This window comes from Anabrus simplex, chromosome 1 (genome assembly GCF_040414725.1).
Source record: "Anabrus simplex isolate iqAnaSimp1 chromosome 1, ASM4041472v1, whole genome shotgun sequence".
Taxonomy (NCBI): domain Eukaryota; kingdom Metazoa; phylum Arthropoda; class Insecta; order Orthoptera; family Tettigoniidae; genus Anabrus; species Anabrus simplex.
Window position 1 is genome coordinate 1,199,594,344 of NC_090265.1, and position 22,448 is coordinate 1,199,616,791.

A 22,448-nucleotide genomic window follows, 5' to 3' on the forward strand; every position below is an offset into this window, starting at 1 on the left:
AGTGGTGGTTGGTGCATGAAGGGCTTCAGATGTTTTCTCCTTAGTCTTGAGGCCGTCGTGCTCTGGCAGGAGAGCCCTCAGTAGGTTCCAAGAGTTTAGCAAGTGTGCGGGGTGTGGGAGGAGCCTGGAAATACGCTATGGACTTGTGAGGGGAAGGAAGAGTGCAGGTGGGTGTATGTTCTGTCCAGCAGAGCCCGCAGCAATATCGCCAACCACTTTACAATGTTCCTAGGATTTTAACCCCACCCCCCACGTCTTACATTAACTGTTGTTAGAGATTAATTCTAAAACATTTTACAAAGCAATGAATTTTATTATATTGAATACTGAAACAATTAATTTCTAGAGAGAAGGTAAAATATTTAAGATGTAATCATCAGATGACGGCACCATTTTTAGGTTGGTCAGATTGTTAAATAAGTCTTAACCCTTTGAATACGGGCAAGACGAATGAAATTTGGGCGTGCACTGTTTGTTTCCCCGATTGTCGTTAACAGTGCAGTGCCATAGTGTTTGCAGTAGTTGTTAGCCTGTTAATGTGTGCGTAAGTGCCATTCTAGTGTAGGTAGTGCAAGTATTCAATACCGGTACTACAGCACCATTTTACTTTAATAGCCGTATACATTATACCTTCAGTATTTATATCTCGTGTTGATATCTTCATTCACGTGCTTAATTTTTATCTGTCTAGTTGAAAACTACAACAAGTGTTACGGTCTTAATTTAAGAAGACAAAGATGAATTCTGTAAGTAGCATTTTAAGTAGTACCGTAGTGGGAATTTAAATTTTGAACATAAGCTAGAATTAAGGAAGTTAGGGCCTCCTTCGCCGAATTTAAATATTGCATAAGAACAGAAGGGTTATAAGAACGAAAATACATAAACTAGGAAATTCACTTCATCACGATATAAGCACGCTGTGTAGATGCGCAATAAGGAATGCGTCCTTTTGTTATTCGTTTTAGGCAATGAATGCCGTTGATCATTCTTAGTAAGTTAATGTATGCTGCTAAGTTCTGTGGGCAGTTTGAACTAGCGCTCAGGCAGATACGTCTGACAACTCAGGCATTTTTCGAGGTTTTTTCGATGTTATCTGATTTTTGCTACGTGATCAATCGCTACTGATCTGCATTTAGGGCAGTCGCCCAGATGGCAGATTCCCCTATCTGTTGTTTTCCTAGACTTTTCTTAAATTATTTCAAAGCAATTTGAAATTCATTGAACATCTTCCTCGGTAAGTTATTTAAATCCCCAACTCCCTTTCCTATAAACGAATATTTGCCCCAATTTGTCCTCGTGAATTCCAACTTTATCTTCATATTGTGATCTTTCTTCGTCTAGTAATGTCATTCCACGCCATCTCTCCTCTGACAGCTCGGAACATACCATTTAGCAGAGCAGCTTGTCTCCTTTCCCATAAGTCTTCCCAGACCAAACTTTGCAACATTTTTTAAATGCTACTCTTGTCGGAAATCACCCAGAACAAAATCGAGGTGGTTTTCTTTGGATTGTTTCTAGTTCTTGAATCAAGTAATGCTGATGATGGTCCCATACACTGAAACCATAATCTAGTTGGGGTCTTACCAGAGACTTATATGCCCTCTCCTGTACATCCTTACTACAACCCTTAAACACCCTCATAACCATTTGCAGATATCTGTACTGTAACCGTAATTACTGATATGGTTGGCTAGCTGAGTATGAGATTGACACAAGGTGTGTCCGGTTTTTAACTGAAGCATTACACAGAAGGAGAGGTTTGCATGAAATAAGTATAATGGGTCATTTAAAATTGCTGATGAATTTATTAACAAAATAAATGTTAGATTTCATATCACATCTGTACAGAAGATTTTGAGAATGCCCACTCCTTGGTCTGAGCTGGTAATATCCACTGCGGTCCTGCTATTATACTCGTTCACCCCTGGATCGACTTCCGATGGAGGTCTCGAAGTTCTCGAAATTCTAGGTCTAGAAGTTCTTGCAGACGTTGAGATAGATCACGGCAAAGTGCTTGTGCCCGAGATGTATTTGGTTAGGCAAATGGCTTCTGCATTGACAAAATCATTAATAGCAACGGCTTCAAAACGAATCACTACATTGGTAGATTGTACACTCAAATAATTAGTTAATGAATTCCACACGACAGATTGTCAATGAAATTTGATCGCGTTTGCAAATCAATCACTTGAGAGAAATTAAATACGGTTCAATGTTACTAGAGTTGAAGACGCAACTGAGTTATACAGTTGAAAATGTTATTAGACCGAGCCGAATGTAAAATGAAACTGAACTCGTAATGCAAGACAGCCACTTAGGAAATTGCAAAATTGTCACTTATCACTGTCGAATGTTAATAAAATCGACCTAAGAATAAAGTTATATTTGGAAAAAAATTAAGTACCTACTTCACTCGGTGATTATAAGTTCACACAGTTTTCAACCAACTTGAAATTAATCACTTCAGTAAATTATCAATGAAGATTTCTATCTCGTGAATTTAGTTCCGTTCAATACACTTAACTACAAGCAACGTCGTAACACAAATATAATCTGTTCAAAGCCAGTCCTTGGTTCGACTTATACGAAAGGTAACTATTATTTACAGACACAAGTTCTATCAATCTTAAGAATGTTCATGAAATACGCGAGAAATGTCCCCCACTCTCAAAACACAAGTTTAATGGAGTAATCACAAAGTCGTGACAATTCACAAAGTACTACTTGGAATGTTATTCACTCAAAAAATCCTGATTTCAATTGTAATGTTATACGTAGTCAAATATTTTAATCACTTGATGAAACTAAACGCAAAGTTCGAAGTTTATTATCGGAGAAATATTCATATTACCTTAGAATGTGAATACTGAGTTATTCAAAATATTTCAATCACTCGAAGAAATGTTACACTCGTAAGACAATAAGAAAAATTCTAACAACACTTGGGTTGGTCTGAGAAAGAGTTAGTCACTTGAAATACAAGTTAAATTGAACTATTTAAATTCGCTTTGGAAAGTTTTCTATCACTCGCGAATGGTGATGAGTATTTCTAAGTCCGACACAGATTATCGCACTTTTCTTAGCACGCAGAATTTGTCAAACAATTGACGCGAACCGAACCCTTACTTCACATTACGACGATATAGGACCATCAGTCGACCGTCTGGCCTCGACTGTGGTACTTAGTTGACTGACATGGACATTTTTTATTTTTTTATTCCGGGGGCCCCGAAGCCGCTCCCCCGCGTGGCAATCGACTCAATCTACATTGCCTCTGACATGCTATTAATTTCTAAGTAGAAAAGAGACAGCAGGGAAGAGTGGGAAAGGTACTACAGGAGTACCTGCCTGTTTGCACGTCAGACGCATTACCAGGCAAGGTTTGTGTTGGTAAGGTGGTATTAAGGTGTGGTATTAAGGGTCAGGAAAAAACACATAGGCAGAAAAGAGAAAGAGCCTACATGTAAAACCTGACAAATTTTGATAGCACATGCAAGGATGTGGTTTCTGGATAGGTCCAGGTGTTTGTGTTAGTTGAGAAAAGGGATCATGCACCAGTCATGAACCATAATCTCGCCATTCCAGTTGTCAGGGCACTACTGTAACTAGGGCAGCCTTGCCGGTGACAGAGCCATGCGTTAAGTACCACTAGGGCCCGCTGCACATTGCCACCTCCTTTGAGTCCCTCGTACCCAGTCTCCGATACTGGAGAATGAGGCCAAGCCTGCCTGGGCGAGGTCCTCCTGGATGGGAGTGGGTCATGACGTCAGGCTTCCTTCCTCTCTGCCCGCACCATGGCCCGATAAACAGGGCAACTGCAATGAGAGGCCGGGTGGCCCCCTGCACAGTTGGTACCTCTTTAAGTGCTGTGCAGACCGTGTAGTGGTGATCATTCCCACAATGGTTGCACCTCACTAAGAGCCCACACTTCTCCTGCTGGTGGCCCCACCTCAAATAGCAGAAACACTGCAAGAGCTGGTATGGGGGACGTTTCAATCTCACCTGAATGCCGCTACCCGCTGAGATCCTCTCCTGATGGGCTCCTCGGTCGGCTGCTGTCCTGGGTTGCAGCTGGGCGGCCTCCTGCTGGTGAGCCTAAGTCTTCTTCTTTCTCCTGGTCCAGGGGCAGGGTCTTCTTCCTGGGGATCTCTTCTCGGCAGGGAAAGAGGCCTCGTCCTGGTGGCCCTCCTCCCGGTCTGGCAACCTCTGGGTAGTGAGTGGTCCTGCTGCATCGCCATCTTCTCCCTCTTGGCTGGCGGCGGTGGCGTCAGTCGATGCTGACACCCGACTGCATTCCCTGTCCTGTGGGGCACACATCGATGTCTGCAGCTTGACAGACACGTTGGCAGGCTGGGCCTGGATAGTAGCCTCCGAACGCCAGGGGGCATTGTCCTCCACTGCTGTGCTGCCGTCCGCCGTCAGGGGTGCTTTCCTGCATTGCACCCAGGTAACAGGCCCTTCCTGGTAGGCCTGGGTCTGCGTCCACTTCACCCTGGTTGGTGGTCGACGGTCCTGGTTGGTGGCCTTGTTGGTCTGCGTGTACTTCGTGAAGTACAGCATTCCAACTGGGGTTGAAGCATGACATCCAGGAAGTCATATTGTGCCATTTTTTGGTGCATAGTGAAACAAAAAATGTAAAGTAATATGCCGCATATCCATGGTGCGCAGCTGGAGATAAGCGGCTTGAATTGTTTTGCAATGTGAACATCATGCTCATCAATTCTATGGCCTGCACAAATAAAGCTGTCAAGGTCCATTTATTACACTGAAAATGAGATGTTCTTAAGCACCCACCATTCTCACCATATCTCTAAACTGCGATTTGATCTCCAGATTGAAAGAGGTAGCCAAGCACTGTGACATAATATCCTAAGATTTACTGGAATGGTGCAGCTGATTGTACAGTTTTTGTCGATTCCTTCATCGTTAGCAATGAACAATAAACTGACTGTCACGGTGATGACAATATGAAGATTCCTAGTGAGTTAATGTGCGGGCAAGTTACTGTAACATTGTTCAGAGGTGTTCAGCATTGTTACCTATTCCTAAATGAAGAAATGTTAAAAATTATTCAACAAGTTCAACAAGAATGGTGTTTACTTCTTCCCTGGTCTAACTCCCTGCCTGAACTCTCTTGTCTGAAGGACATTATTCACTTGCATATGATGTCTGTACCTATATATATTTTGGATTTCTGGGAGTAACATGCATCTGCCCAATAAAACATGGGTGGTGATGAGTGACTGTTTCAAGAGGATGAACTACTAGATAACTATGCCAATGATACTCATTATTAAAGTTTTATGTGATGCCGCATGGGGGGTGTATCACTTACTTGAATGGCCCTCAGAAAAATGCGTGCGATATGGCATGCACGATTCTTGTTGGGCCCTTCCCCCCCCCCCCAAACACCCACTGTGGGTGGGGGCGAAATAATAACATCCATCCTGCCTGTTGTAAGAGTAGACTAAAAAGGACCGCAGGGGTTCATAACTAGGGAACATGGGTTGGAGACTATGGGGCCCTTAGCTGAGTCCTGACTTTGCTTCCACTTACTTGTTACAGGCACCTCGCTTTTCATCTATCCTATCCAACCTCCCATGGTCAATTCTTGTTCTTTTCCAACTCCGATGGTATTAGGTTTCCAAGGCTTAGTCTCTTTCATTTTCATGTCCTTTGTGGCCCTTGTCTTTCTTTTTCCAAAGCCTTAAGTTTTCAAAGTGTCGGACCTCATCCATTTTCTTTCTGAATATTGTTGTCAGGTTCGATCCACGAGAGATAAACATACCTACAAGATGACAGATGCCATATAAACAACTGACGGAGCTTGAGATAAACCATATAAGACAGTGGGAGGCACAATGGGCAGTGCGCCAAATTGCCTGTCATTTGGGCAGTTCGGACTTCACAGCAATATTGAAAGCAATATAAGCATGAGGGTACCTTTTGCGGTGGACTAGTCCTGGATGATAATGACAGATCACTGGAATGAAGGATCTTTTGTGAGATGGGTTCAAACAGATCCAACAGCAGGAGGGATTCTGATCAAGTATACTAAAGATGTCCTCAGTGCAGACAGATGAAAGATAGTTGCGAAGCAACAATATCGCAATCCATCTTCCTTCTAAACGTACACAATAATTTAATTTAATTTGAATCCAATGGTTCTTTCTTGGCACACACACTTTTGTCAATGAGTATACAGTACTTATTATACCATGTCTTCCTCTCGTCTGTATGGCTTGTTTATCCAACCTGACTGAACTGTTCCATCTCCTCACTGCTTAGAAATCTTACTTTCTTCTTCACATACATTTCAAGCCATAGACTCACACTTTGGCTGTTGATTATGCAATGGATGTCCTTTGACAATAGTTGAAGGCTATTTTCATTAATTCTGCTAACATGTTCCAGTAGGTGCTGACTCTCGGCATCTATTTGCCAGGCGATCTCACTTGGTTTTATGAGGACTCCATCTGTGTACTTCAAGCTCAACTTCAAACATCAGATACAATGAATGCAGCAGAACCCTGGGAAAGACCTTGCATTCCAGCTGTGAGTAGCTGCCCTCTGGATTGGCAAAACACCACTATTGCAAAACTTTGTCGGTCATACGCTCATTATGTCGAGTCTCGTGGTGAAATAGAGGTAAGGAGTATTGAGGTTTTGATTATCACATTTCATACATACATCTATCCACTTGTTTTAGCTTAGAAACGGTAATTTTTGGTTGTAAAACTAGATATTTTAAAAGTGATTTTGAATCTTGGCATGAATCAAAAGTCATGAAACTGTTTACCATAGAATCGAGTGATAGATATGCAGGCATTATTTTGTAAATAATTGAGTTGATACACAAATATTTTGCTTTTGTAAATCTCGCATGTTTTAACTTGCAGGCACCCTCTAATGAAATGCAAAACCTACAAACAACTAATATAAATTAAATTACAGCAGGTAGAAAATAATGCAATATATTGTCAAGTTATATAAACAAAGGGATTATTCATTATTGTAAGATTATTAAAAATAATGTTTGATTTTATTTGACTGCACCCTTGGTGTAATGGCTAAGCTGTTGAAGTAACAACCATGAGATCCTGGGTTCAATTTCTAGCTCCACCATGAATTTAAGACACTGGTGGGGGCTTGGAACAGGGCCATACCTGGCTCGTGTTGCCAGGCTGAGAATATAAGGAGCAGAGAAAAAGGACTGGCCACACTATCTTCAGAGATATTCCTGGCTTAGTACATCTGACTGAGACCCCAGCCACTCTTTGGACTGAGCACTCAGCAAGCAAGCAAGCAAGCAAGCAAACAAAACAAACAAACAAACCAATTTTATTTAAGAATTAAATTTGTGTTATAGTGACCAGGCGCGGTTTCATGATATGATCTGCAGAGCTGCAGAACCACCAGAATGAAAGATATAATATGCAGCGATCCCATCCTTCATACTGATCAAAAACAAGATCAATACGAATTCAGATATTGGTGATCTGGCATCCTTGTTAGGATCTGTAACCATAGAGTTAGAAAATAATACACTAGAGGTAGCACCAGCGCACTGTCTGTGAGAGAATCACTGCAGCGAACAGAGCATGTTGTAATCTCGGCTGTTTGACAAAAAGCTCTCTCCACTGTACTCAATCAAGGTAAACAGAGAACATTAAAAACTGTGTGAATATTGATATGGCTTAAAATTCTTACATGTCAACATTTTCAGATACTAGAGTATTGTCGTGATGCTTCTGTTCAGTAGAAAAAAAGTCCAAAATGCTTAAATACAGGAGAAATGCATGATAAAAGAGGACGGGGTTCAGTTGGGATTAAGTAAAACAAAATCAATTTACAGTTCATGTTAAGTCTTCAAACAATGTACTTTAATGAATATTGAATTTTCACGACCGCGTTGTAATCTAAACCGACTTTCAACCTATTAGGTCGTGTTACGTACATTTAGTGTGTGTTGAAGAGATGTTAAGTACAGAACAAAAATGGCCAACAAGATACCAAGCTCTACCAATTGAGCTATTATAGCTATTATAGCTCAATTGGTAGAGCAACCGACGCGAAATCGGGAGGTTGTGAGTTCGGATCCCACATACTAAATGTACGTAACACAACCTAATAGGTTGAAAGTCGGTTTCGATTTCAGTGTACTTTAAGATTGGGGGTACGTATATTTATCTTTTGTGTAAATAGCCAGGACTTAAGCATAATTTTATCCAACGACTGAAACCATAATCTCTTGTATGAAGCAAATGAGCAAGTTTTTAGGCCTACAAGTAATCGTGAATATGTTTCTCCATAATAGTGAATTTTTTGGAGTTACATAATCATGAAAATGAAAACCGGAAAGTTAGTACCATGAGATGATGTTCTACCTCCATTGTGAAAGTCAGCTTCCAAAGATGTGTGCAAGTCTTGGAACCTCTGTAAATATGAGTGTGTCGATACTAGACCAACATTTTTTCGAAAAGCTGAAGAAAGGCTTTTTTTGTGGTTTACAACTTTTTTGTACGAGTCAGTTATTTATATAGTAATTTCCCTCAAAACTGGGATCTTACAAATTGAGATGTATGTTTACCTGTATTTTTTCTGTAGATGTTTGGGAACTTCAAAGCTAATAGGACATGGAGAAAGGCATTTCTGTGGGATTGGAGGACAGATGCACACGAGCTCAGACAGCACTTCCCGTATACAATACGAATTTAGATTTTCTGTTACACTTACTGCAACATACTGGGCGTTACAGAGCAGAACTACCAACATAACTCAGCACAAGCTGCCACTGATAGTGACTGAAATTCAGTATCAATAAGCATATAAGTTCCTTCTATCTGCTGTCTGTTGTACTCGCATTAAACTTTAGTGAAAATGGACCACGCGGCATGCCTTCTGTGATGTGAAAGTGGTGTTGATTTCACTGATGAGGCTGAGTTTACAGAGTCTGTCTTTGGGTCATAGAATTTTGTAGATAGTTGTTTTTTATAAGTTTTTGCTTTGAAAATGATTGTTTTGCTGAAAAAACCAGTAACGGGAATAGTCACAGGTAAAATGCCATGCATAAGTCTGGAACACTAGCAGGTTCAATTGAATTTTCCATATACAGAGGTTATTGAGGCTTTTTTCAAAGTATTTATGAAACCTAGTCTGGGAATTTGCTGGATAAATCTTAGCCATATTCATTTTGAAGAACCACTGCTGCATTGTGAATCTCTTCATTGGAAGCAACATTTAGAAATTGTGGGAAAAATAATTTTGAATAAATGGTTAACATTATACATTCAGGAAATAGTGGGTTCAAACCCCACTAATGACAGGCCTGAAGGTGGTTTTTCCATGGTTTCCAATTTTCGCACCAGGCAAATGCTGAGGCTGTACGTTAAGGTCATGGCCACTTTTCTTGCTGGTCTTGCTTTCAACACAGTCATGGCATGGTTTACGGTTATGTCTTGTGAAATGTTCCCAGTGAACTCATAAAGGGTGAGTTGATATTTTTTTCTGTGAATAAATCAGCAAAACTGTTTCTTGCCGTAGCTATCTCATCCCATAAAGAGTTGTGAATCACATGTTGAGAAATGTGTAGTGGGGTGGGATCTGGAGGGAGGGTCCTGTTCATGATGGGTTTTATTCCAAAATTTCATATAAAATCATAATTGGATGGTTTATCACCTCCACGAACCTACTATGCTGGCGTAGCAGGGGGAGAAGTGATGCTCCCACGTGGCGCGTCCCAGGTGGCGGATAGGAGGGTCCTAACTGGTTTGTCGGTGGACTTGAGAGAAATAAAATACCTCTTGCGGACCAAACACACAACCCCCTGTGGGTGGGGATACAGACGAAGAATACACCCACGGTATCCCCTGCCTGTCGTAAGAGGCAACTAATGGGGCGACCAAGGGATGATTGTATTAGAACCATGAAACTGCTTGTGATTAGTACCACTACGTGGGGAACACCATAGGTTGCTTTTCCTTGCATGTAGTTCTACTATGTTAGGTACCAAATAGGTTTGTGATTAGTAGCAACAAAGTGTGTTGCCGGCTTCTACAGTACCTGTGATTAGTACCAATTTAGGAGCAACACCATGGTTCTGGCTTGCCTATGGTTAGTACCCACTATATGAGGAACACCACGGGATAGTGCGGGTCCATATGCTTAGTACACATATGTGATGAACACCATATTTATCATGATCACTGTCACTTCACATCATTACGTTTTTTAATTTGTTTGTATATTATGTAATATTTGTTTTACTACTGAAGATGGCCTTGAGATTAGGCTGAAACATGTATAGACTTTGCTTCATCTAACAGATGACTTGAATTGTATTGATAGGAGAATTTTATAAATATTTTCTTTTGTAAAGTGATAACCGTCAATACGGAATGAGATTCATAACTTGCAATGAACACCATAGGTCTGTATTCCATGTGCAAATTTTATTACCTGTGAGTAGTACCATACCGTGTGGAATGCCGCAAATCTATGCTACTTTTGATTAGTACCGCAACATGACAAATACCATGGTTCTACTTTCCTATCAATAAGTACCATGATGAAGGGCCGATGACTTGGATTTTGGACCCTTTTAGACTAAAAGCATCATTGATTCAGTATTATGCTATAGACGCAGTCTCTTGGTCAGTAATACTATTGTTTCATGTCAGTTTCTGTGAAAGTGGGGCATTGCGGCTCGGATCCACTGATTGTTTTAAAATCATATCCATCCATTCATTCTTTGCCCTCATGTTTTGAATTCTGGTCAGTGGAGGATTTTGGATTTTTAATTTGTCATTCCATTTAGTCTCATTTCGTTCCATTAGGGGCCGATGGCCTAGATGTTAGGCCCCTTTAAACAACAATCATCATAATCATCATCATCAGGTTTATCACCTGTTTTACTCCATTCCCAGCCACCTTCCTATGTCTTTTTGTAGGCAGGATGGACTTCATTATCATCATAACTTTCAAACACGTCATCACTGTCGCGTGAAATTTTTTGTTATGCTGCTATAATTTTCACTGCTAGTAAATAAAATTTATTAATTTTCTAAAACTACATCACTGCCCAATTCACTCTGACTACCCCATAATATATGTTCAATTTTATTCCTTGTAGTAGGCCTACAATGTTGACTATGGCCAGCCATTTCTGCTGAGTTAATAGTCTGACTGAGGAAAATATGAATTTTCACTGTATCATAAAAGATCCTAACTTCTTGAATTCCACATGCAGTATGCTTAAGTACTAGATTTTAATTATGCACTGCACAATGCACATACTTTGCAGCCGAGCTCGACAGCTGCAGTCGCTTAAGTGCGGCCAGTATCCAGTATTCGGGAGATAATAGGTTCGAACCCCACTGTTGGCAACCCTGAAAATGGTTTTCCATGGTTTCCCATTTTCACACCAGGTAAATGCTGGGGCTGTACCTTAAATAAGGCCACGGCCGCTTCCTTCCCACTCCTAGCCCTTCCTTGTCCCATCATCGCCATAAGACCTATCTGTGTCGGTGCGACATAAGGCAACTAGCAACAACATACTTTGCAGTTCTTTGTATTTGTCGAATTCTGATTTTGACACCTTTGTGTATGCCTGACACAAGCATCGTACCCCTGACGACGGCATTTAGTTAATAATGGTCACTTTGTCTATTCCATGGAGTATTTCCTTCTCTATTCCTGTTGCAGTTTGATACTATATTTCACGATAATCTTTTCACGTTACAAGGCTTTCTGGTTAAATCATGTGAAATTGTAACTTACCTGTACAAGTTAATTGATCTCTTTTTGTTATGTCCTGTGTTGTATCTGTAATAATAGAAAGAAAGGGACATCTTTAATGTCATCATTTATTTTACAACTGCACGGGATAGAATATTCATTAACTCATTTTGAACCAAAGGGTTTAGGTACTGATGAGTGTATTTTGGTTTATTTATGAGTGTGTAACATAAGACCGTACTTTGTGAGCAGTTCAGTTACTGCTAAGAAATTTCCACTGATTTTCCAGTTTCTTCCCTATGTTCCTGTAATGCTAGATTATTGGATGCCATTGTTAATGTCACAATCTCAATATGGTCAAAGATCTGTTTCCATACATTCTCACTTTTCTTTAGTTCTGAGTCCATTCAGTTTTTCTTATGTCATGAATTAAAAACAATGCATGCATTCAAATGTGTGTAACTAGTTTTGTGTCACACTACAGCTTTCGTTAACCATCTCCAATCTCAGACCCCTTCCCTCCAAGGTAAAAATATTTGTCCTCCACAGAGCCAACATGGTTTATAATAAACGGAGTCATTTTTAGATGAATAACACAACCTTCTCTCCAAATTCTTTGCCCTGTCAATATGAACATTTTAAAATGAAAAATGAAAACCTACAACCTGTTTTCCAGTCATTGACCGGGTCAGGGATGTAATGAATGAAACATATATAGGCTGTTATTACAATGGGGTCGCCACTCCCAAGGTGATTTATTAATGAGTGATAAATGCAATGAAATGATAATGGAGGGTGTTGCGGGAATGAAAGATGACAGGGAAAACCGGAGTACCCGGAAGAAAACCTGTCCCGCCTCCGCTTTGTCCAGCACAAATCTCACATGGAGTGACCGGGATTCGAACCACGATATCCAGCGGTGAGAGGCCGGCGCGCTGCCGTCTGAGCCACGGAGACTCCGAACATTTTAAAATATTTATTGGAAAATGATCTGTTATGCTGTTTAGCATGTTTGGGGAAAGGACCCACAGGCTGATACGGATTTTGTCCATCAATGAACTTTTTCATTTAATTATCTACATCTAACTCATAATCTGCATGATCATTTGAATACTAACTAATAGTGACAGGCCTATAGTGACAGGCTAATGGTGTTTTTTGGTCACAATCTTCTTTCTCACTCTCACAACTGCTGTCTTGTATTTCTATATCACTGTTTGCTTAAAAAAAAACATGTCTGTGGTACAAGAGGGAGTATCATCCATAAAGCAGACCCTACACGGTCAATAAAACTGTCAGTACCAAAAAATATTGATAGTAATACTGATCGTGTGTGGACTGGAATGATGGAATGAAGGCCAGTACTGAAGCAGATCTGGATTTCCTGATCTGCGAGCGTCAGTACTGTAGAGTGGTGGGGATACTGACAGTTATACTGACCGTGTGAATGCGCTCGTCATTATTTCTGTCAGTATTAACAGAGCAGCGATGGAAGACAAATGCGTTCCTCACCAAGGCCAAGTAGAGGTGCTTGTGAAACCGCCAAGTAGGCCTATTGCAAAAGTTTATTGAGCTATATGAAACCCTGCCAGAATAAACATAACACAATACTTCACATGTTTCCACAACTGCTGTACTGATGGAAACTGGTGACATTATAGCGGAAAACTTTAAATCTTCAAAATTTCTACCAGTTGCAAAATACCTCACACTGCTAATCTCTCTGCCACTGATAAACAGGTCCACATGTTTGTGTTTTGCCTTATTAGAAAAGGCTCTACCATTCCTAGTAATTTTGCAAAAATACCCTCACTCATTCTGAGATAGTTCTGATAATCTTCTCCTTCGGTATATTGTATTTCCCTCAACAACTTCACATGAGAATGCTCTTCTCTTTTCTTAAGCCAATCTTTAACCCATCGTTTACATTTAACACCAGGTTTCGTGCAGAGTGCTAATGTGATAACCACACATGCCCGTCATTTGCGATCCATTTTGATAGAATACCACAATTGTATGTTATGAATCTCATTCCATATTGACGGTTATTGATTTTTTATTTGTAAAGTGAGAATACCGCAATGGTAAGCAAGTGCACAAGTACCGACCAAAATATTGACAGTAATAATGATCATGTAATGTCGCTACAATATTGATGCATACTGTCAGTATTATTGACTCAGTATTACTGATCAGTATTATTGACCGTGTAGGGTCTGCTTAACAGTTTCACTAACACTAGAACTTTGAGGAGAAAAGATATTTCTCATGAAATTGTTTGACGCTTTTTCTAACTCTCGCTTCTTGTTTTGTTGTGCACCACTGAGATGTTCATACTTCACATTAATTGGTTTCATTTTTCAATAACTATAAAACCATACCTCATAAGTGATAATGAAGTCTCAGTTATAATAATTTATTTTAATACATGCAGAAAAATATACAAACAAAATTAAATCAGAATCTCTTCATATAAAATTTTAAAAAATAACATTGCACAACTGATAAGCCTATTATTAACTTCGTGCAAAGAGAGCTCACTCGAAACTGGGTTGACTGATTGTTACTATACCAACTTCTTATTGACATTATACATTGTCGTTGAATAAATGTGTGATGAAAGTTCAGCAAAATTTGTGCATATTATGACCTCAGGTCAAGAAAATATAATTTTCTAACTAAAACATGATACTTAGGTATAAATTTCCAGTGCTGACATTATTTTAAAATAATTTGGTGCAGCTCTTTTGTGAAGTGTGCTGCAGTTTTATGAGAGGTGGCAAGCACTGTTTACAGCTGTGGTGATTTGCACTCTGTGACAACTTCTTCAAAAAGCCATTTCTTTCCTTATTCAAAAATTAAATATCCTTATCTTGTAGGTTATATTCTGAAGTTCTAAATAAATCCACCAACATTTCCAAGTTACTGCCTTTCTCATTATATGAGAAGACCCTGTACCACAAATAACAAGTAATGGCATCCCCGTGTCTCAAATGTGAATGAGTTACACTTACAGATAACATAATTTCCTCTACTGTTTCCAGTCAGCAGAGAAGCAAGATCAGATGGAACATGCACACCTATGATCCTGCACCTCCCATCTGTACCAGTGCTCCAGAGCGGTTAAAAATTTGCAAGGAGTCATTGTTTATGATCCTTGACATGATCAAAATAGTCTCATTCTGTCCTTGGTGACAACTACTAGGCCCTTCCCTTGTTAATTACAGGCAAATGTTGATATAGTTGATAGGCATTTAAGAATATTTAAAAGAGAGAGCCTGTTTGACTGGCTCAATGAGCAAACGTTTCTTCAGGCTAGTAATCTGGCATTTAAGCATCTCATTCTCTGGCAATAATTTTTTTTTCTCAGTTGGGTATTTAACCAAAACCCAAAATGAGCCATCATGGCTGCAGTGACTCAGTGCAATAAGCTTAAGAAAGTTTTGGAAATTACATGCTCAAGTTGTATGTCATTTCTCTACCCATCCAGTTATATCTAAACCATAACATCAAGAAGGTTTACATCAAAATACTTTCTATCAATTCAAGGACAATCATGTCTGATACTGTGCTTTGTTTCTCTCCAGGTATACAAGAACCCTCACTGTGCTTTGTGTAGTGGCTTGGACATCAAAAAACTGAGCTGCTTTGATGGTTCCAGTACCACTACGCGTAATGTGGAAGAGACTGTCGTCCATCCTCCACCTTCCCTGCGACTTGTAATGGACTTCACCTGGTATATGGAAAGTAAGTCCTGTCGTCTTCCAGTTGGAGTGTGGGATGTTCTTCACTCTTGCTGTCAGATGCATGACTCTTCTTATTCTCAATGGATGCAGAACCAAAGAAGCCGCTGTGTACAAATTACATCTTCAAGATTTATCCAGAAGGACAGTTTCAATGAAACTTGCTCTCGAATAGTACTGAATCCTGGAGAGTTTACTTTACATGATGGTTATTTGAAGGTTCTTATTCCTCGTTCAAGCTATTTTGGTTATCTCTTCCCTCCTGGAAAATACATGCTCATGTCTGGAGGTAGAAGTGAAGTTTGCGACATGTTTCAAGCTAATTTTGCTCGCATGGATCTCATACAAGGTTATCTTACAATTATTTGTCTTTCAATATCTGTGATTTGTCTTACATTTCACTTACTCACATCCAGACCAAAGAATCTTCACGGGAAAAATTTACAAGCCCTATCAGGAACTTTGCTCTTGGCTCAGCTTGCTTTTCTAGTCGGTATAAACCCTATAATTAGTATTTCTCAAGAAATCTGTATAGCATTTGCTGTAGTATTATACTTTGGTTATCTTTCAGCCTTTCTTTGGATGAACATCATAAGTGTTGACATCTGGCGTACATTTTCTGCTTCAGTTGGATGTATCAGAAAGTCTGTTACTACTCATTATAAGTATGCAATGTTTGCATTGGGCATTCCTGCAATCATGACATCGTGTGCTTTAGTGGCTAATTATACTTCTCTTCTACCATGCTATCTGAGACCAGAATTTGGATCTGGAGGCAACTGTTGGTTTGGGAATAAAAATGGACTAGCAGTTTTCTTTGTAACACCAGTCTCTCTATTATTACTCATAAATCTTATCTTGTTCTTGACAACCATATATGAGCTGCACCGCAAGCAAGAAAACAGGTGTTATATTGAATCCATCCAAGCAGAAAACTTGCGAGGGACAAGACGGGTAGGTTTACACACAATGAATTACTTTTTCTCTTTTTCGTTTGGATATGTATGACTTTATTTCTTATGAATTAGGTACAGATTACCACAGATTATTTCCTATTAAAATATTGTGGTGTAGCAGGTTAAGGTTTTCACTCTTAATGCTCAATGATTGGAATGTAATCCTGGCTCAATCACCATTTAAGTGAACTGAAATAGGAGACCAGGGTCAAAGTTACTAACAAGTAAAGAAACCCATGCCAAGACAAAACTTGCTTTTTTATTTTAAAATTTGCTTTACGTTGCATCAACAGATAGGTTTTATGGCAATGATGGGATAGGAGAGGGCTAGGAATGGGAAGGAAGCTACCATGGCCTTAATTATGGTACAGCCCCAGCATTTGCCTGGTGTGAAAATGGAAAACCACAGAAAACCTTCTTCAGTGCTGTTGACAGTGGGGTTCAAACCGGCAAAGCTCTGGACCTTGACATCTATGAAAGCCAATAACACCATTAAAATATCCACTTTCGTCACTGTACTGCCTTCTACAATCAGAGCTCCAAAGGAGACCACCATATGAGTCGTACAGTTGCAAAACCCGTTATGTGCAGACAAACAAATTTTTCAGGAAGCGCAAAAAAACTGTCATTTGTTATGCAACAAAGATAGGAGGTTCAAATTTTGTAATTAAACAGTAAGCGTCATCATACCACAAAATATCCACAAAATTTAACTTATAAAACCCATGTTTTTTGCAAAAAAAACATTTGGACGTAACAAGTTTTGCAGCAGTTTTGTGGAGATAAGACATGTGCAGCAGTATATTCGAGCCCTCTCAAACGGCGACAGTTGTTGATAGTGTGCTCTTCTGTCATCGAGGCACAAGAGTAACTTGTACACTGAAGTGTCCTTATAGCAGGAGCTCTGTTAGGAGGGGATGCACTACGTTGGATAGTTCAAAGTGCGCATGCACGATGAGATGTGTTCTTAGCTGGCCCGATCTCTATGATGCAAACTTAATGTTTCCCACACGCTTGGGAATCAGTGTTGCTAATCTTGGTATTTTATGCTAAACCAAGCAGTTTTGAGTTATTGATTAGCTACAAGAAATTGAAAATTCAGTATTACTTGTATAGCAAATAAGCCACATTTTTAAGACTTTTAGCTACTAAAATTTGATTTATCATTGTTAGTATACGGATTTAGCTACTTTTCCATGGCCAAGCAGCGACTTCACCTTTATGTAAGTTGTTAACACTATTGGGAATCACAGTGCAAAGGCTTCATGTGGCAAATCAGTCTTTCACAACAGAAATGGCAGAGCTTTGGTAGTGGCTGATTGGATATTTTGTTTAGCCCAGTCAATCTTAACAGTGCTAAGTGCATTACGTGTGAGTTGTGGAATGTGAGCAAGTGTTAAGTGTATTTCTACATAGTTGTTTAATATTCACAATGTGTACAACATGCCAAAAACTAAATTAAGTAGTGCAGGTAGCCTTAAAGGCTACCAAGAAGAGTTTTCTTCTGAATTTATTTCTACAGATTCTAAAATACTATATTGTAAGGCATGTGAGAAGAAAGTAGGGTTGTGAAAAACAGTATCAGGTAGTGCAGCATATACACACATCCAGACATAGGGAGTCAGTCGCTAGGAAACTTAATACGAATTCTGCTATGCAAAAACAGCTTGTGGAGTGTTTTGGAAATAGGCTAAACAGTTTTTCTCAGACCTTTGTCAGGCCTTTCTAGTAGCAGATATTCCTCTGTTTAAGCTCAATAATTATTTAGTATATCCCCAGAAATCTTATAGTTTCCAGCTTTTTCTGGTTTTAAACGGGCTGCCTGGCTGAGGCGGTAAAAGCATGTTCAATTCGCCCGGAAGGACGTGGGTTCGAATCCCCGTCAGGAAGTCGTAAAATTTTAGAAACGAGATTTCCACTTCCGGAGGTGCATATGGCCCTGAGGTTCACTCAGCCTACACCAGAAATGAGTACCAGGTTAATTCCTGGGGGCAAAGGCGGCCGGGCGTAGAGCCAACCACTCTACCCAATCACGTACCGCAGTTAACAATGGTAGAAGCCTTCACCTTCCACTCCTCCAAGGCCCTTCTTGGCCTGTACGGAGGTGTCTTTGTCTTTCTAGTTTTAAACTTGTCTGTTATCTTTGGAAATCGGCCTTACACTTAAAATTTCATCACAATACAGTCCATTTAACCTTCTGAATCCGATATCTGCTATATCTTGCTGGAATACTACAAGATGAGCTTCAGTAGAATAACCTTTCCTAACCCGAACTGCCTTCTATTGAACCAGTTATCATGAAGATCCTTGGTCTTCCTCACTCTTCCTTTCCCAGAACTTTTCCCTCAGTTATGTTGGTCATGAAGCTGTTACGCCCCAGAGTGTTATATCAATAAACTTAATTCTGTTTAGTTTCTTACAATGCTTCTACAGTTTAACACTAAAAACGTTTTGTCATCCATGCGTACTTCACTTTCAGCTCCCCGCATTCTTATCACACTCCCCAGTCTACCCAGTTTCTCTGAATTTACCTCCATATAACCCCTCTAAACAAACTTCCCAACTTACGCATACCCATGTACTGTAGTTCAAGTGAAGGCCACCTGAGCGCAGATCCCTATCCCCTACCCACCCATTAGAATGCACAAATCTCATTCCCAGTTTCCTGTATATCCACTCCATAGCCTCTTGAATATCCCTGATCACCCTTCAGTCAGTATCCCACTGATAACAATCTCTGCTACCCTGAACTTCTCCTGTGGAGTCATAACCAGATTCCACACATTCCCACTTATGTTGGTATCTATTTCTGCTTGCCTTCCATTGTTAGTACCAACATGTAAAACTGCCACCTTCTCCTTCCCTTCTACCTTCCTCAACATCTGCTTTAATCTAATTTCTGGATGACACTCTACTCCGGTTCCCTTTCCTCCACACACTTACCCCACCTGCTTAACAATAGAGACCCCATGACAGTGCCTTAACCCCACCCAACTGATTTGATGCCCTTCACTCCTGTTCTCCCTCATCTTCACTCACGGTTGCAGAACCTACTTCCTCCTCCCTTCTCTCCCTCTTATAACCCTGTTCCACTTCCTCCTCCTTGTCCTCTCTCTGTTTCCCTTTCCTACGATTCACTGTACTCACCTCATCTGTCCTCTTTTACAATTCCCCATTCCCCACCCTCCGTTTACTGTTCTACCAGTAGTGACTTACACAGATTCATCACTGATACCTCTCCTGAAATTTCCCCTGGGTAGGATCCTTGACCCTCGATAAAATAAAATAAACTTTTTTTTTTTTGCTTGCCATGTTTAGTACGTGTAGCCTATATAATTATGAACATTTCTTGATAGTCAGTACAGTAGACTCTTGGCTATTCGGCTCATGACTGACCGGCCTACTTAGTGTGTACTACAGTAAAATACTTCTCCAAATCTTTCGCAAGCGGGCTCCTGCTATAATCCTTTGTTGTCTTTCAAAATGTTTTATGTATATCTTGTGCTTCTGGCACATTTGGAGTCACAATGGTAAAGTACAGTACAGTATTGTTAATACATTCGTATTAAATAAATTATTGGAGAAAACTCTTGAACAAATGAACAGCCCTCTTTCAGTGCATACAAACAATAATGAACACATGTAGAGAGCAGCTCTGTTGGACACTCTGGTGTTCTTTGTTTCGTCAGTTGTTTATTGGATGTCCCAACGTGTGAATGTTTGTAAATTGTTGTTTTGTGCACTCTGTTGTGTTTTAGTCGAAGATTGCAAAATGTGTGATAAATGAAAAAAGAGTTCTAGTGTCAATGGATGAGAAACTATGTTCTATGAGACAACTAGATTTTGGGGTAAGAGCTAAGACTATTGCTTTGGAGTTAGGGGTAGGAAAAAATACAGTTGAAGACTGGAAGAAAAATAGAGCAGGAATTGAAAAGTGGTGTGCTGTCCAAGGTAGTAGAAGTGGAATGAAAGTAAGAAAAATGGATGTTGAAGGAAGTTGAGGAAGCATTACTTTTGTGTCATGAACACTTAAGATGAAAAGGCTTGCCTGTTACTGGGCCAATATTGCAGGAAAAAACATTGCAGTTTCAGTGACAAATAGAAGATGATTCAGAACTTATTGCTAGTGATGGATGATTGGATCAGTAGAAGAAACTATTTGGTATTAGCCAGATTACCATTTGTGGAGAGGCTTATCTGCTGACGATGAGGTGTGCCAATGTTTAATCAAATGTGCACTACAGTAGGCTACATGCATACATAACACTTATAACTAGCATGCACTACGTAAAGTCAGAAAGTACCGGTATTAACAAAATTTGATTTTCATATATAAATGAGTGGGGTATGAAGAGAATATTTATAGAACTCCAGCCTATCCGGCTTGACCTTCCACCACATTAGGCCAGATATCTGAGAGTCTACTGTATTCTGACATAGTACTGTGCCTTTTTTTAGGAATCTGAGTGTGTCTTATTTCATACCATTTTTTGTGATGCATATTAACTGTGTAAAAACTTTGCATAATTTTAAAAGCAAAAACTTTGTTAATTTAGTAATTTTTCAATCTGTACAGGTTGGTAAAACATCATCAGACTATATTCACTTTTGTATGTTGATGAAGCTATTCACCATCATGGGACTTGGATGGATCATGGGTATTTTGGCAGAGTTTTTAGACCAACCAATTTTGTGGTACCCATATGTAGTCTTAAATGGACTCCAGGGTACCTTCATCTTCATGTCGAACATGAAATGCAACACACTAATTGCATTGTGGAGAAGAGTGGTCAACCGTCCTGAACCACAAGGTTCTAATATACAGAGAACTGCTGATGGTAGTAACTCATCAACAAGGACTAGTATAATATGAAGATCAAATATATACTGAATGGAACAGTGATATTAGCAGAATGCTCTCGTTTGTGAATTCTTATCCAAGACAAAGCCATGGAAGTACTCGGTTTGAATTAAGCTTCAGTATTAATCCAAGATCATATTATTTCACCTAGTTTTACATTTTAACTATTAGATTACACTGTTGTAGTCATATCTGATGAAATTTTATTGTTTTAACAAAAATATTTTTATTGTATGCTAATGTGTGTTGTTATGAATTATAATTGGAAAAATGTTTCAAGAGGTAGCATGTATAAAATCAATATCCTTATAAACTGCATTTTTATAAAGAAGTAGTGTGTCTGGGATCATATCATAAATTGGGGCGAATTTGGACCATCTTAAACTTTTCATCAAAAATTTTGTTTTAATTAAAAATACAAAATCTTTATCCCCGATTGTTGGAATGAGATTTTCAGTACTCTAATAACATTTCTTATTTATATCATAGAACACTGTCTTTAATTTATGACTTGCTGAAGATTTCAGCTACCAGTTTCTTATGTGAATGATTTCTCTCTGTTTATCTCAGAAGCAGAATGAAAGGAATGAAAACTGATATATTTCATAGTCCAGCTCCATGACTAATTGGTTAACATTTTAGCCTTTGGTCCAAGGAGTCCTGGGTTAGATTCCCAGCACAGTCAGGGATTTTAACTTTCATTAGTTAATTTCTCTGGATTGTGGGCAGAGTATTTGTTCCATCTTCCATCACTAGAATTCATCCTGTGTAGGGCTCAATCCTCGCAGACATGCAGGTCGCCTATACAGTGTCAACTCGAAAGACCTGTACTAAGCCTCTCTGGATGCCACACGTCATTGTTATTATTGTTATTGTTATTTTTGTTATTATACCGGTACTTCATAAGAAGTACAATATTCTAACAGAATGGGTTTAGAAGTGTTTGATTCTCACTCAGTCTTGCTTGCATATATAGTTGCAAAAAGATGAAATCTGGAATGTCAGAGGTAGTGCAAAGTTGTTTCTTTCTGAAATGATACCAGAATTCTACCACCACCTGTTGTGAAAGATTCTAGTTTATTTTCATTGTGTCAGTGGACACGTGAGGGTGAGCTACATTTGCTGCTGTGTGAGAGCATTGCCTGTGTGTGT

General features: G+C 39.5%; 1 protein-coding gene across 6 annotated transcripts in view; it reads left to right on the plus strand.

Annotated features, from left to right (window-relative positions):
- LOC136877469 (uncharacterized) overlaps window positions 1-21,665 on the plus strand; it is an 86,656-nt gene extending 64,991 nt beyond the window's left edge. For 2 of the 6 annotated variants that reach the window (XM_068228688.1, XM_067151540.2), the window contains 2 exons: window positions 6,418-6,648; window positions 15,324-16,621. In XM_068228688.1, coding sequence (XP_068084789.1) covers window positions 6,418-6,648; window positions 15,324-16,487 — 1,395 coding nt within the window. In that variant the 3' untranslated portion in view covers window positions 16,488-16,621. Of the gene's footprint in view, window positions 1-6,414; window positions 6,649-15,323; window positions 16,622-21,011 lie in introns of those variants that run through there. The other 4 variants (XM_067151551.2, XM_067151560.2, XM_068228691.1 and 1 more) reach the window with 4 other exon arrangements.
- Window positions 21,666-22,448: the final 783 nt, after the last annotated feature.